The 16,735-nt window shown below is 46.4% G+C and overlaps 1 protein-coding gene across 2 annotated transcripts in view; it reads right to left on the reverse strand.

The window, feature by feature from the left end:
* The window catches only part of Scube2 (signal peptide, CUB domain and EGF like domain containing 2), a 62,122-nt gene extending 46,746 nt beyond the window's left edge, over nt 1–15,376 (reverse strand). For both annotated transcript variants that reach the window (XM_051192660.1, XM_051192659.1), the window contains exons 1-4: nt 15,235–15,376; nt 13,945–14,067; nt 7,993–8,118; nt 2,818–2,952 (exon numbers count right to left, since the gene is read on the reverse strand). In XM_051192660.1, coding sequence (XP_051048617.1) covers nt 2,818–2,952; nt 7,993–8,118; nt 13,945–14,067; nt 15,235–15,361 — 511 coding nt within the window. In that variant the 5' untranslated portion in view covers nt 15,362–15,376. The remainder of the gene's footprint in view (nt 1–2,817; nt 2,953–7,992; nt 8,119–13,944; nt 14,068–15,234) is intronic.
* Nucleotides 15,377–16,735: the final 1,359 nt, after the last annotated feature.

A 16,735-nucleotide genomic window follows, 5' to 3' on the forward strand; every position in this document is an offset into this window, starting at 1 on the left:
CAGAAGCCATCAGGTTACACAGAGAAGCTGCCCCGCTGTCCCCTTGTACCACACTGGACCTGAAATCACCAGGAGGTGATGAGAATTGAGACAACTCTAAAAGTACAGGTGGCTTTTCAAGAGTGACCCCCCAAGCCCTTCCTAGCACCCCAACTCAAAATATGACCATGGCTAGAGGAAGCCCAGCCAGGGCCCTAACTCCCCTAGGACCTGGCCTGGTTGTCATGTCTAAAGCTAAGGATTCACCAAAAGGGAAGATGCTCAGAAACCCTGGAGAAACTACAAACTTTTGCTCCCTAGCCAGGCTTCTTCACTATAGGATATTTCTAGAAACTTAAAATAGAATAAGGAGCCAGCCTGGACTACAGTGAGCTCCAGAACAACCAGGGCCGTTGAAAATAATCCATTGAATGAGAAATCTGGACTGCTGAAGGCAGCACGGTCTTCCTTCTGGCCCCCATGTGTCCCAGCAGCCAGGCCACAGCATCAGTACACTGTCCAGAGCCCTCAGAGCAGACAAGACAAAAGAGAACTGCTCATTCTGAGAGCCTGAGCATCCCCGAATAGGAACAAAGACAGGCTGAGGGTGATGTTTCTCTCCAGCCTACCCCTCATTACATGGGTGAAAACACACATTCTCTTTATCACAGCTTTGGGCTTTCTAAAGACTTTTAACAAAAATCCAGTGCTTGAGTTTCCATCAAAATCAGCTATGAGTTCCACTTATTGAAAAATACTTAGTAAATAATTATTCGTTTAAAAAAAAAAAAAAAACAGCAGTAACAGTAGAAAATACTAGCCTGTGACATTAATTTTCTTTTACCTACTTTCCACCGTGGATTTTAAAGTCAATGAATATAGTCTCCAAGAAGATACTGTACACGGGAAGGAGGAAGTCCTAAGGAACGATTATTCAGAAGTGGTTGGCTGAAGAATTAAATTCAAGGATGGAAGGGCGTCACCATTGCAAACTGCTGTAACCTGCTGGCTTACACTGGCAGGAATTTGCTCAGCAGTCAGGTTGAAACACAACAGAAAATCAGAGCACTTCCAGACCACAAAGGCAATTCTTGGATTTGGGTTTTAGTTCCAGACATCAACGTTTATGTTAACTACTCATCAGGGGATCCAAGAATGTCTGAATTGTGGAAGAATTCTAAAACAGCTCACAGAGAACTGCCCTGGTGTTTACCTCTGCTCTGAGAAACCTGGATCTCAAATCAGTCTAGGGGCTTGTGGGAGGGGAGAGGAGGCTAAGCCAGGGATCTGGAGCACAGTAAGTAGGAGACCAGAAGCCCTGCAAGCTTCTGGGTGGGTGAAGTCTATCCTGGCTGTGCTGAGGCAATAGCTTTACCAGCAGGTCACTGCCTCCCTCTCCAGCCACCAGAAGAGAAAGTCAGAGAGAGTTCCCTGGAAGCAATTTTGAGCAACTGAAAGGAGAGGTACTCTGAGATTCCTGTCACACTCTGCCTGCCTCCTTAAATGATTCCCATCTCCAGCTCTGACTTCCTGTGAAACTTCATTCAATGCCACCAGGATCCAGACTCCAGCAGGAAGAAAGAACCTATCACTACCCTTCATGGGCCACGTCTAATATGAGAAAAAAATCAGAACCAATGTATCTGACTCTCCCCACATGAACACTGAGAATGGAGAGACTGCCTGCCCCCCACGACTGCTCCAACAAGCATTCTAGTCAAATGTGACCTAATGCACCATTCTTGGAAAATGGAGCAAAATCATCTTCCATGAAGAAATCTTGATAAGTCCACTAAAGCCATGATAATAAGTTTATAACTTTGTAATTAAAGAATGGAAGAATGTTTAAAGAGACTTCACTCTTGGAATACAGCCTGGTGATGGTGGCACATGCCTTTAATCCCAGCACTCAGGAGGCAGAGACAGTTGGATCTCAGTGAGTTCAAGGCCAGCCTGGTCTACAAAGCAAGTTCTAGGACATCCAGGACTGTTGCACAGAGATATTCTGTCTTGAAGAACCAAAACAAGAAAAGGGAAAAGGAAAGGAAAGGAAAAGGTGGGAATCATATGCTAAATGAATTGTCTAATATTTGGGCTCCTAAGTCTAAAGGCAGGCAGATGCAACATCAGAAAACACAGCCACTAAGAGGTACCTATTTGGCTTAAGAAGAATCAGACAAACAGAAGTAACTGATTAGCCACTTGTCCTTGATTCCTCTCCCTCCCAAGACTCTGTCAAAATCATAGGAATTTAGAAATGGTGATAATAAAAGACATAGACTCAAAGCAAAGGGTACAAGCCATCAGAGAGTGGTAAGCCTCTAGTCCAGAGAGGGAGCCTTACCCCTCTTTCACCCCTACCCCACTCCCACAGAGCCCTAGAAACATAGAATGCAAGAAATGCAAAACTCAGAAAAGGGCCAGATGTGGCTTGCAGCTGCAGGGGGAGGATCCAGCTCCCACTCCTGCCCTCACCCCCCAGCGCAGAGCAAGGGGCAGGCTTGCACTGGTACTGTGGTTTTCAGCATCCTTTTGAAAAACTTGGCAAATGATACACCTTATTTCTCCGGAACCAAGTACTGATGTTTGAAATGTACTCTACTTAGAGATTAGGATCAGAAGGTGTGAATGTTTGCAAGGACCTCAGAGATCCCACAGGCTGCCTCCTTGCTAAGTGATGAAGATGAAGGTAACAGAGCTGGCCATGACTCTCTAGCAGTGCATTCTGGACTTGTCTTCAGCCTCCAAAACTTTCTAGCAACCTGCTTCCCTGATAAAGTCATTGTGGGGTTGGGAACTCTAAGACTCTGCCTACCACCCTCAGCCAGACTGAAGTACCTTCTGAGCGGTGAATGCAAGTGTGCTGATTGTCACTCAGGAAGAACCCTTCCTTGCAGCGGCACTCGTAGCTCCCCATGACGTTGACGCAGGTGTGTTGGCAGCCACCATTGTTCTCCATGCATTCGTCCACATCTGGAGGGAGAAATGCATCAAGATTCCCTTTCATGGCCGTTTCAAAAACCAAACCCTACCCAGCCAGGGAACTCAAGGATTCCTGCTAACCGACTCCCCCTTGTCCCTGTCTCACAGAAATTCTCAAAGATAGAGCCAAAGGAGCCTGTGGTTGACTCCCCAGCTCCCACAAGTCCATGGGTCTGGGGCTCACCTAGACAAGCCCCTGAGACAAACACAAAATAATCAGTTCATAAAAGCCATGGAACACCTTCACTTTCTGAGGCACAGTGCTAGATGGGCAAGATAATGCTTAGCTTCCTGAGAACGCCTTCAGGAGTGAGAAAAACAATGCACAATTGATCCTAACAGAAAATGAAGGGTGGGACAGGAGAAAGGAGGTAGGTGGCATGTGATTGTGTACTATCATCATGGCCTTTATGAGAAAAGCTGATAAGGGATGGGCCCTCAGGAGCTGATAAGAGATGGGCCCTTAGGATTCCTTCAGCTATAAACCTGGAGAAAAGAGATTCCAGGCTGAAGGGCCAGAGCCTTCCTCTTGCACAGAGGCTGGGAAGCTTTGAGTATGTTGGATAGCAGTGAGTCATTCTGTTTGGCTGGAGCCTGGGAGACGTGGAGGGAAGTCACAGGAGATACATTCAGGAAGATAGATAGATTAAGGTCACAATGCTTCCAGGTCTTAAATATCAGGCTATGAAACTCCTGTTTTATTTGGGAGACAGTTAGGAAGCACTGAGTGGGGTGACACAGTCAGGCCCCCTTTGGGAAATAAAAGGCAGCTGGAAGGGTAGAGGGAGAAATGGAAAGCCTGGGGTCTGGCACATGTGTGTAGCCAAGACAGCACAAGCCAGTGCTGCAGGAAGAAGCAGAACAGAGCAGCTGTACTTGGGGTAAGCTGGAGAGGCAGGCATAGAAAACTGCCGGGTAGACAAGATGTCCCAGGGATAGTGTAACTGTTTCAATGCTCCTTAGAGGACAGGAAGGAGGCTTTCTAGAAAGACTGACTGTTTCAGAAGTGGGAATGGAGACACGGTTGCTCCCTTCCCCCAAGGTAGAGAGAGATTATAACACACTGAAGTGCAAGGGCCCAGCGGGCAGAAGGCAGCAGAGGGATAGAGGGCAGAGAACACTGTAGGGTGGTGTGAACACAGCTTCGAACACCATTCACTTGCAGAAGATGAGATGGCCAAAGCCAGAAATATGGTAAAGCAGAATGATGCAACCCAGGTAGAATTCTGGACAGTGCCAGGAGCAAGGAAGATGAGGAAGAGTCAGCAGGAGTCCCCGGAACCTGGGAAGGGATTGTCTGTCAAAGCTACAACTGCAACTCACCCCTCGGGGAACCTTCCTTCCCTAGAAGCCTCTGGACTGCCTTCTCAGTACTCTTTGTGGGTCTCAACTAAGTGCGCACCCCTAGCAGATACAGACTGTTGTTATATAAAATAGTATTGATTAGTAGAGCACTGGACAGGGTAATGTTCATAAGGTCAATGGATGAGCAACAAGCAACAGAGTGCAGATGACCAGAGCCAAGAAGGAAACTTTCAGAAACTCAGATCTCACAAAGGCTCAAGAAAAAAAGCTGATTTAAAAAAAAAAAAAAAAAACAACAACAACAAAATTTTTTTCTCCAGCTTCATATGTCATGTGCCTATCCTTGACTCCTGGGTGTATCTATAACCAGAAAACTCACATTTAAATGTCTGTTATCTGGTTTCAAGCTTCAGATCTTACAGGCATGGGTCCTCCTACACTATAGAGCAATGTTCTCCTAAACTGATGGGACTGTAGCCATCCCCTGAAGCCTAACAAACTTGCCCTGTCTATGCCAAAGGGTGAAGGAAGCACATTCCAGAACAGATGCCTGAGCTGGGACACCTGGTTTAGGCATTCTGCAGCCATGGCTCACGGTGAGCAGGAAAGGTCTATCTCCCTGGCACGTCTGGGAGCTCTCCTGAGCCAGACACCACAGTCCCATTCCATGTGTCACTTACTATGCCTTCTCTCCAAACCATTAGCAATGTGTTATTAAGTTGAGTGACACCCTGAGATGGAATACATACAGTGTGTGTTCATATGACAAGTATGTGTCAGTAGCTAGTGGATGTCTTCAGACTTTGCCTTGTATCAGCCCCACATGGCTAGCTACATGCTCCGGAGACATCATTGTAGCTGGACTCCCATGAGGCCTGGGCAGTGGTGCCTGTTAAACCTCACAGAACCGCTGCTACAAAGCCAAGCAGCTGTGCTATAGCATGCCATAACAGGAAGTGAGTTCAGGTGGGCAGGCTGTTGGGAAGAATTGTGTGGTTTCCCATGTATTTGCCTCCCAGACGGAGGGGCTTGCAGTTGGAGGCTGTATTGGAACTGAGAGGTGTTTGCACTCTGCCTGGTATATTTGTAGCTAATGTATTTGGGCCTCTGACCACAGGGAAGGAATCACCCCAGAAAACACAGGAATCTGCTACTCCAGAGAAATCTGGGCTTTGAGCTCTTTCTTGCCATAAATTATTTTGTCACAAAGTGTGTAGGCCCAAAAAAGTTCCTCTGTATGCTGGTCCTGCCCTTCCAAATGGGCTGCATTCCCTCATGTCTTTCTTCCTCCTCCTCCATTTCTTCTTGCTTCTCCTCTTCCTCTTCTTTAAGACAGGGCTGGAGTAATGGCTGCTCTTCCAGAGGACCATGGTTCAATTTCCGGTACCCACATGGCAGCTTACAACTAGAGTCTGTAACTCCAGTTTCGACACCCTCACATAGACATACATGCATGCAAAACATCAATGTACATAAAATTTTTAAAATTAAAAAAAAAATACATCCTCCCAACTGAGCTATATCCCCAACCCTCTACCTTCCCTTAAGGACTCTTTAGCCCCTGCACACATGCTCAGTGGACACTTGGGGTCTCTACAAAGCGGATGGTCCTCAGAATCCATGAAGAGACCCTGGGTGGGTGACTAGCACATTCTGCTGAACCACTTGTTATTGGCTAAGGCAAGACTCTAGGCCTGCAAATCTGTGGGCATGCTTGTGTTCAGAAAGCCCCACTTGGCCTTGGCTGACATTGTACAGCCTGTTGCTCTCAGTGAGCTCCCACCTCACAAGTGTCCAGGTCAGCCATCAGATATCAACCCTCAAAATGGAACTTTTGGCAAACCAAAGAGAAATTTTCCTCCAAAGATGGAAAACAAACCAACAATAACAACCAAACCAACCCTAGCATATATGTTTTCCAAAAACTGAAGCATTGTCTGAATTTTAAACACATTGTGATGTATTTCTACTCTCGGGGTTCTCTCTCTCTCTCTCTCTATATATATATATATATATATTTGAAGTGCTGCCTGCTTAGGAGGAATTTTTACTCCCCTAGCTAGCTACCCATGATGTCTGACTGACAGCTGTAGGCCTGGAAGCACACATAGCCTGTGCATTCAAAGCCTGGCCTCTCATGGGCACAGACAAGAAAGGCCCACACTAGGTAATACTGGCTAAATCCCAGATGGAATGGTCTCCCCCTGCCCCCTGCCCCAGAGCCCAATCTTTCAAACACAAGTTCAGCCTGGACTTAGAGAGGAAAGGAATTCATGTGTGTCCACATGTGTGTATGTGTGTGAGGTCAGAGCTCAATGTCAAATGTCTTCCTCAGGTATTCTCCAACTTGTATTTTTGAGTCACGGTCTCTCACTGGACTTTGAGCTCATTGGTTGGGCTGAATCACCTAGCCAATGAGCTCCAGGGATTCACCTGACTCTGCCTCTCCAATGCCAGGATTACAAGTGTGTACCACAATGCCAGCTTTTACATGGGCGTTGGGGATCTGAACTCAAGTCCTCAAACTTGCACAGCAGGCACTTTACCAATTGTGCCAACTCCCTGGCACTTCTAGGGCTCTCTAGGCCAACTTCAAGGCATTTGGTCAAGGGCCAGTCCCTACCACACCAAAAAGGAAAATCTGAATATCTGTCCCCCAGAGACAGAGCCTGGCTCAAGCTGCTCTTTAGCTAGCCAGCAGATCAGCCCCAGAAAGTGTCATCAGCATAATGCCCTCCTGCAGGTGAGAGCCTAACAAAGCAAAACCCCTGCCTGGTGTGCTGCTTCCCCCCAGACTATGCAACCTCAGCCCAGTCCACCAGGATGCACATCTAGGTTCTGACTAGAGTTCACATGAGGAACTGGTGGAAACATTCAGGGGCTGAAGTGCCAAGGGGTATTTCCACCTTGTGATATCATGGAGGCTGCTCACAGAAAGCTTTTGTTTGTCTTTCAAGAAAAAAAAATGTATGGGGATCTTCCTGTTTGTGACCCAAAACATATCTGAGGCAAGAATAAAGACACAGTATTTAAAGGATAGTTGGGATTCTTTCAACACAATACCTAAGGATAAATGGCAGTAAAGTCAGTGTCAGAAAAATCAATAAACTTAATGGCAATGTCTACCCATCTCCTTGGACTAAAGCAATTTACCTACCCAGTTTTCTGTCACATAGACTAATGTCTAAGGGGCCAAAGCCCACATTTCCCTGATCCTTTGATCCCTTTTTGTCTCTCTCTCTCTCTAAGATTTATTTATTATGTATACAGCATTCTGCCTGTATGCATGCCAGTACACCAGAAAAGGGCATCAAATCTCATTATGGATGCTTGTGAGCCACCATATGGTTGCTGGGAGTTGAACTCAGGACCTCTGGAGGGGCAGCCAAGCTCTTAACCTCTGAGCCATCTTTCCAGCCCCCTTTTTGTCTTTTTAGAATATGTATTCAAAGTCTCGTGTAGCCCAGGCTGGCCTCAAGCTGGCTATGTAGCTAAGGATGATCTTGAAGTATTTATTGATCTTCCTGTGTCTGTCTCCTGAGTGCTGGGATTACAGACATGCACCACCATACTTGGTTTTGCAGCACTGGAAATGGAACACAGGAATCTGTGCATGCTGGGCAAGCTCTCTGCTGACTAAAATGTATCCCAGATAAGTTTTCAAAAAGAAAGAGGGTGCTAGAGGGTAGAAAGGGGAAAACTGCCATGGTCAAATGTTTTTCTTACCAAGACAATTATGACCGTCATGAGCCAACATGAAGCCATCGAAACAGGTACAGCGATAGTTGCCTGGAATATTTAAACAGTCATGTACACAGCCTCCGTTGAGCTCGTTGCCACATTCATCCATATCTGAAAAATAAAACAGAAGTGAGCCAGTGGTTGCTATTTCTATATATATGCATTTACCTGTTAACCAGCCATCCCACTTCTTAGAATCCACCCAAATAGAAAAATAAATAAGTACTAATCATTCACTGTTTTATTGTTTGAAATTACAAAATAGTAGAAGCAACCTAAAAGTTCATATTTAGGAAAGTGGTTTAATGGGTGTGATATGTGCTGGCTGGCCTTATGTCAACTTGACACACAGAGTTATCTGGAAGAAGATAATATTAATTGAGAAATATGCCACTATAAAATCAGCTGTAGGTCATTTTCTTAATTAGTTATTGATGGAAGAGGGCCCAGCAGATTGTGGGCAGTGCCATTCCTGGACTGGTGGTCCTGAGTTCTATAAGAAAGCAGGTTGAGCAAACCATGAAGAACAAGCCGGTAAGCAGCATCCTCCATGGCCTCTGCATCAGCTCCTGCCTCCAGGGTCCTGTCCTGAGTTCCTTCAGTGATGGACTGTGATATGGAAGTGTAAGCCAAATAAAACCTTTCTTCCACAAATTGCTTTTGGTCATGGTGTTTCACCACCTAAGTCATGGTATATTCACTTGATGTAGTACTATATAGCTATAAAAGAGAATAAAGATGGTTTCTATGAAATGGTTTGAAATAATCAACAGAATATGCTGTTAAATAAAAAAACAAAAATGCAAAATACCTAGAATATGCTAAATACAAGACGATATCAGAACACACACATGCATACAAACTTTCAACATGCATAAAGTTTACTCAGGAATAAGGAGACTCAGAAGAGTTAACATTATTCAGAAACATCCAAGGAGCTTACTATATAGCTGTTCTTATTATGATAGCAGCCTGAGGATACAGAGAGCATGGGACAGAACTAAGAGTACAGAAACGAGCACAGACAGCCCAGCCAGACATTATGTGGAGAATGACAGACCTTGGAACACTTAGCCCTAAGCAGCACGGCCCCATCAAATCCCTCCCCTCAGGGCTTGGGGAGCCCTGCAGAAGAGGAGGCAAGGAAACAAGGCCCTTTAAATAATAGGATCAACACACACACGATCTCACAGAGACTGAGACGGATCTGCACCAGGTGAGGTCCTAGAGCTGAAAGGAGACATGGATATGTTTCCCATCCCTAACCCAGAAGTAATCTCCAATTGATAGTCACTTGCAAATGAAAATTTAATTTCCTCAAAGGAACATCACTGGGGAAACAAACTACTCTTAAGGGTAGTCTGCAAGCCAAGCAGTAGATGGCCAACAGAAAGTGAATTTAATGGCATCTTTGAAGGTTTCTTGTCTCATAATGTCATCAGGCTTTTTTCCTTTTTTTAACTTTATCCTATCCCTCCCCCCCCCCTCTTCTCTCCTCTCCCCTCTCACCCCTCACCCTAAAGGTCCTTTGAGTATATATCATGGCTTCCAGTCTTGTGTTTTGATGGGATCCCTGAGTGTGTAAATGAGTGTGTCTCTCCATCCATATATGTTTCTTGTGCCTTCTCTTGGGCTCTTTTCCTTCTGATTGTTCTGTCCTACTCTGATGTGTTTGTTTTTATTTTATTTTACTATCATCCCTTAAGAAGCCTGTTTGTTTTCTAATGAAAGACAGAAAGGGAATAGATTCAGATTGGAGGGGAGGTGGGGAGGAACTGGGAAAAGCAGAAGAATGGGAAACTGTAATCAGGATATATTATGTGAGCAAAAAAAAAAAAAAATCCATTTTCAATAAAAGGGGGGAAAAGACAGGAGGTCACAAGTTTGAAGCCAGCATGGGCTGCATGGTGAGTCTGGGTCACATAGCAAGATTCTGTCTCAAGAACAAAGCCCAGGGTAGACCTGGACCAGAGACTAAGATGTATCATTGATAAAAAGGAATGAAGTGGGGATACAGACTATAGCATGACGTTGCTTCAAAAGCAGCACTCTAAGAGAAATAATCTAAATTCAAGGAATCTTGAATTACATGAGTTCATCTATACAATACAAGGCAGCCAGAAACGGTACTGGAAATAGGTTGCTGGTTATCTGTAGCTGAGACTGGAAAAGTACCAGAAGTAGATTACTGGTTAGCTGTTGCTGGTGGAGAGCTGGAACAAAGTATGCAAAGTAGTACTTACTGGGAAAGTAAAATGTTTGAAAACTTTGTATGTATGGCTGCACAACTCAGACAATTTATTACAAACCTTTGATTTATATATATAAATTGATATATATATATATACATATATATATATATACATTATGCATCTGGAAATTGTTAATAACAAGAAAACAGGCAACTGGGGAGTGGTGACCCATACTTTTAATTCCAGAACTCGGGAGGCAGAGGTAGGTGGATCTCTTTGAGTTCAAGGCAAACTGAGTCTCCAGAGTGAGTTCCAGGACAGCCAACCTACACATGAAACTGTCTCAAAAAAACAAACAAAAAAAACTTAAGAAAGGATATAAAAATAAATGTTATGTTACAAAGTCAACACATAAAAGTGTACATACAGTGAAACATGAAGGAATGGAAGCAAGAAGGGGCAGTTATTCCTTAAAGAATCCCAATTTAGAGAGCCATAAGGGGGCTTAGTGCAAAGTTTCAAGGAGGTGCACGCCTCAGAGATAACTGCTACAGACAGGGCCCACAGCCAGATGCTGTTATCAATGAACAAAGATTTCAGGGGCAAGTAAGATATTGACCCCCCCCCAAATATGCTCCCACTATAAAAGGGGGCTTTGCAGTAGAGAAACCAGCTTGTAGTGAGATATTCACTCTGTCAGCACCTGTGGCACTGACAACGCCCATTGGGGTGGAGATAGGGTGAATATCTCACTACACCAGCAGACACAGTTTTGTTTTGTTTTTTAAGACAGTGTTTCTCTGTGTAGCCCTGGCTGTCCGGAATTCACTCTGATCAGGTTGGCCTTGAACTCAGAGATCTACCTACTTTTGCCTCCTGAGTGCTGTGATTAAAGGTGTGTACCACCATGCCCAGCTCACCAGACATCACCTGAAACCAGGTGATCATGGTTAGCATCACCCAAATGGGACACAGTAACATCATGTATTGATGATGTGGTTTACTGAAAAGGTCACTGTGGTATTTCTGTGACAGCCTTACTGAAATGCCACCAGATCACATCACGAAAAGACACAAGACATTCTCTTCTGGCTGGTCTTAAATTCAATGTATAGCCAAGGCTGAACTCAAACTCCTATCTCAGTCACCATGCCAAGCTCTATCAACTCTTTGCCTCATAATACAAAGCAAATGAACATAACAGTGCTCATCAGAGTGTCAGTGTTGGGACTGGAGAGATGACTTAGCAGTTAAGAGTACTTGTTGCTCTTACAGAGGACCCAGGTTCAGTTCTCAGCACCCACACCAGACAGCTTACAATCACCTGTCACTCCAGGGAATCAGACACCTCTTTCAAGCCACCATGGGCACTCGCTTATGTGTGGCTCACATACATATAAAATAAATATATCTTTTTTTTTTAAGTATTGATGTCAGGGCTAAAGATGTAGCTCAGTTGGAAGAGCATTGGCTTAGCATGAATGAGATTCTGAGTTCAATCTTCAGTGTTACATAAGCCAGGTGTGGTGTCCGATGTCTGTAATCTCAGCACTTGGGAGATGGAGACAGGATGATCAGGAATTTGAGAGCATCATCTCCTCAGCTACACAGAAAGCTCGAGGCCAGCCTGAGCTACATGAGACCCTGTCTCAAAAGAAGTTGACATTTGAGACAAAGAAAGACTAAGAACTGGGGAACACAAGAGTCACAGATACTGGCTATGTGGGTCAGGACCTGGAACTGGATTCTGAAGCAGAAACAGACATCAGAGGAAATATGATGAAATTTGAATGATGCATACAGTTTGTTTGTTTGTTTTTTAATGACACTGTGTCATTGTTAATTTGCCAGTTTGGGTGACTACACTGTGCTTTTGTAAGCTAATGGCATTGGGGTAAGATGAGCGAAAAGTACCCATGAGCTTTGCATGGTTTTGAAAACTTTCTGGTTTCTAAATGAAACATTCTCTTAAAAAAAATTAGAAAAGAAAAATAGGGGCTGGAGAGATGGCTCAACAGTTAAAACATGTACTGCCTATAACTCCAGCCCCAAAGGATTTGATGCCTCTAGTCTCCAAGAATACCTGCCCTCGCATACACATACCTACATATAGATACATCATTAAAAATATAAGTAAATAGGGGGCTGGAGAGATGGCTCAGTGGTTAAGAGCACTGGCTGCTCTTTCAGAGGTCCTGGGTTAATTCCCAGCACCCACATGGTTGCTTTTGCATGTCTATAACTGTAGTCCTGTAAGATCCAATCTCTTCTTCTGGTGTGCAGATATACATGTAGACAAAACACACAGATGCATAAAATAAAATAAAAGTAAATATTTTATAAATAGAAAGATATAGCCGTGTGTGAGGGTAGACACCTACAATCCTAGCCCTTGGAAAGTAGAGGCAGGAGGATCAGCCTTGGTTGTATGTCTGAGGCCATGCTGGGCTACATGAGACCATGTCTCAAAAAACAAAAAAATTCAAAATCAAAACAAAAACAGCAAAACCCAAGAACACCAGGTACTGGATGTTATATACTGTCCCAAAACCATGAACTTGGACTTCTCAGAGACTATAAGACCTGGCAGGGTCATTTGAAACATCAGGACATGAATACTAGGCCATCAAATGCCACTCACATACAAAGGCCTTAAGTTTTTCTCCTGCCTGAAGGTGTTAATGTGGCTTTCCAAGTGCTTAGACAAGACTTTCTTACTCACTATGTTGATTTTGTTCCTGTAGGCATTCAGATCAACTCTCACCAGGAGTTAAGTGCAGACTGTAAGGAGTTAAAAACCTCTCAGAGAGAGAGAGAGAGAGAGAGAGAGAGAGAGAGAGAGAGAGAGAGAGAGAGAGAGAGAGAAGGGGGGTCTCCAACATGCTAATCACAGTTGGGTACAGAGGCAGGATGCTTCCAAGTTGAGCTCAAATACCTCTCATCAGTGTTATAGGGATGTCTTGTCCAACCAGAGAGGCAACTACATGCTGAGTGAGTATGGAAGATCAGGGACAGATGAGGGTGTCCCTTTTGCCCACAGGCTAATCATGTGTTTATGGTCCCCAAGTCCCCTGTCCTCAGTGTTTCCATCCATAAAATGCACAATGGAAAAGACCCAAAGTTCCCTGAAGAGCCCCATCTAGGCTAACATTCTGCTTCCCCTTGTGAGAACAGTTTCCATCCAGTTGTGAGCTTAGATTCAGACACTGAACTAATTAATCCCTGGTGGGTGGAGTCCAGACTTCAGAACCTCAGGTCTGGAGCATTAAAGAGCAAAATTCCCCCTCTGCAAATATCTTTCCAGAGCGAATCTGCCACTCAAATGAGGCAGTGCCTGGGTATAATTCTAAAGCCTTGTAGGTCCCAATCAGTCAGCTCAAACCCACAGACAGGATGGAGCTTCCAGAGACAACAGAAGGCAGGACTCCAGTCCTTAGTGTCCAGGGAAACAGGACCCTCACAACTCTGAGAGTCTGGTTGTTCCAGTGAGCAAACCCAAAAGATAGCAAAGCATTGCATTTCCTTTTCCAGAAGCTGCACAAAAGGACCTTTGGGAGCCAGACAAAACTGTAAGGAATTCTGGGGAGGAACCAACGTCTCAGCCCTTTGAGGGCCTGAAAATCATTTCTAAGAGCAGGTGGCAGTGCTCTAGGTAAAAGAGTTCATTTAATTAATATGAACTACAAAAACTAAGGAGGAGGCAGCTTCCCTGCTGCCCACTTACCCAGGACCCCCAGGCACTTACCATCACACTGCCTGCCATCCCCTTTGTAGCCAGGCTTGCAAGAGCACTTATAGGAGGTGGATGTGTCCTGACACAGTGCATCAGCATGGCAGTCATCTAGCCCTTGGGCACACTCATCCACATCTGCAAAAGAACACAGCAAGCACCTGGTATGGTTTCCAAGCTCTCTATAGTGTCACCTCCCTCGAATCCACCCCACTCTACTCCTCCAAAGCCCATACTGCTAGGTCACCCAGGGATAAACCACACCATGTCCAGGCCCATTTTCAGACACACTGTTCTAAGAGGTAAACATCTCTTACTGGCCTCTGAGCTTCAGTTCAGATCTGCTGCCTTTTGAAAGTGGGCCATGATCCTGGGGAGGGGAGTTGGGGGTGTAGATGTCCCCACCACATGCTCCCATATATTTAGCTCATTCCTAGGATAGAGTATGCAGGGTTGTCACTGTCCACTCTCACCTGTCTCTCCGCGGGGCCCTAACAACTGAGCCAGGTCCTTGATGCTAAGTCAGCACAGAGCCTGGCATATGAGTCTATAGTGCTGGAGAGGAGCAAAGAGCCGGGCTAGCTGGAAAGTTCCGGAAGACCGCCAAGGCAGCTGTCTCTCAGCTTTCTCGGAGTTTGAAATGTGGGGGTAAAAGTTTCCCTGGTCTCTGAGCAAATTGCATCGTGAGCTCTCAGACCCTGCATTGTAGGAATGATGTCCCAGAGCCTCCAACCCCAAGCCTGCTGGCTCTCTCAACCTACCGTAACCAAACATTTCCGGGCTAGACACCACTCCGGGATATGAAGATAAAAACGAAAGTTTTGAAAGAATTTTAAGTTCTGTCAGAACAGATTGTCCAGAGTCCTAATCTATGGCTGCTCCAAACCTGAAGGTTTAGGAGCATTCCCGGTCTTGACACCGTAGCTGTTCCATGCTCACAGAACTCTGCAGCTCATCCTGGAGTTGGCAGAACTTTTATCAAGCTCAAAGGAGAAAAGCGGGCGAAACTGCCACGAGCCCGACCCCCAGTTGCCCTATCTACACAAGGGGGAGCTGGACCCCAGACTCCAGTTCCCTCTACTGCACTCAGCCAGCGACAATCTGGCCAGGAGGCACTCTTATGAGACCCTGAAAACGACAGGTACAAGGGCGGGAGAGTCAACAGCCTGGAGCGGGAGCCTCTGGCCTCCTGGACCGTGGCGGGGGAGGGGGACGACGTCGGGTGAGGGGGCGGGAGGGCGCTAGGGTACCCGGGAGACCCTGCCCTGTGACCTGCCAGGTGCGCCCCCGCGGCTGCACACTCACCCTCCAGCGGCCGGTTGGCGCGGCCCGGGCCCGGAGGGACGGTGGCGGCCAGCAGCAGCGGCAGCGGCAGAAGCAGCAGCAGCAGCGCTCGGGCCACTCGAGACCGACAACGGCCCGAGACCCCCATTGCAGCCGCAGCGCGCGGAGCGGCGGAGAGCCGGCGGCAGCGCAGGGAGGCGTGTGCGGGCTCCCGGCCTCCGCGCCCGCCGACACCTCCCGGCCCCGCCCGCCCCCGAGCCCCAGCCTCATTTCACACGGTCCTCGGTGCCGCCCCACCCGCCTGGCCCCTCCCCGGCCCGGGGCGGAGGGGGCGCGGCCGCCGTGGCCCGGGCGGCTGTCAGCAGTGCCTGGCGCTCCCTGTGCCCGGGCTCCTCTGTGTAGAGCGCCCTCCAACTTGACCGGATTCTTCCAACCTGAAACAGTCACGGGACACCCAGAAAGTGTCCCCACTGAGTCCCCACACCAGGGGACAATGGACCTCAGACCTAACACCCCTCCAACAACACCTTCTTGGGGTTCCACATACCCTGTCGGGAGAATTCAGAACAAGGCTGAGTGGGGCGAGTGAGCCCAGCTGTTTTGTCCAAGCCAACACATTCTGCTGTGCCTGGCTTTAGCCAGGTCTCTCTGATACTCTAGCCCGCAGCACTGTGAGAACCATGTCTGTCTGTCTTGCCTGCCACTCTCTGCCTGTCTGTCTCTCTCCTTTCAGTACCTTTATGTCCCCCCGCCCTCCCCACTCCCCACCCCTCTCACTACTGCACCCCACCCCCGCGCACACAGTTGGGCTCAAAACCACTGTAGACATTGGCTCCTCGTTGCAATCTAGTTAAGTATATCTTAACAGCAAGGAAGTGAAAGAAAAAAGGGTCCAGAGGTCAAGGGTGGGCCATCACAGGCAGGAGAGCGCCCAGCCTTGTCCAGTGCGTAGGTGGCATCTATGACTATAAGAACTTAAAAACGCCAGATTTGGGGAGCTGCAAACAGAAGCATGTCCACCACCTGTTCCTGCCACTCAGGCCTTCCCATCTTTTTCCAGGCACAGGTAGCTGAGGCCACTACAGTCAGCATCATCCCAGGAACAAATTCTTAATGTACCCCTAGATCAGTAGTTCTCAACATGTGGGTCGCGACCCCTTTGGGATTCAAACGACCCTTTCGCAGGGCTTGCCTAAGACCCTCAGGAAACACAGATATGTACATTACAATTCACAACAGTAGCAAAACTACAGTTATGAAGTAGCAACGAAAATAATTTTATGATTGGTATCACCACCACATGAGAAACTGTATTAAAGGTCTGCAGCATTAGGAAGGTTGAGAACCACTGCCCTAGATGCAACTGATGGTCATATGCAGAAATATGAATGTTCTTATTTGAGTTTCCTTGAATGGTTCTTATTCTGTTTTCTCCTGTGAATATTTACATACATCTTCATGTGTATGTGGACATATATCTAAATATCCTTACTGCACATGTGTATATGTGTATACTTACCCA

Source organism: Phodopus roborovskii, unplaced genomic scaffold (genome assembly GCF_943737965.1).
Source record: "Phodopus roborovskii unplaced genomic scaffold, PHOROB, whole genome shotgun sequence".
NCBI lineage: Eukaryota > Metazoa > Chordata > Mammalia > Rodentia > Cricetidae > Phodopus > Phodopus roborovskii.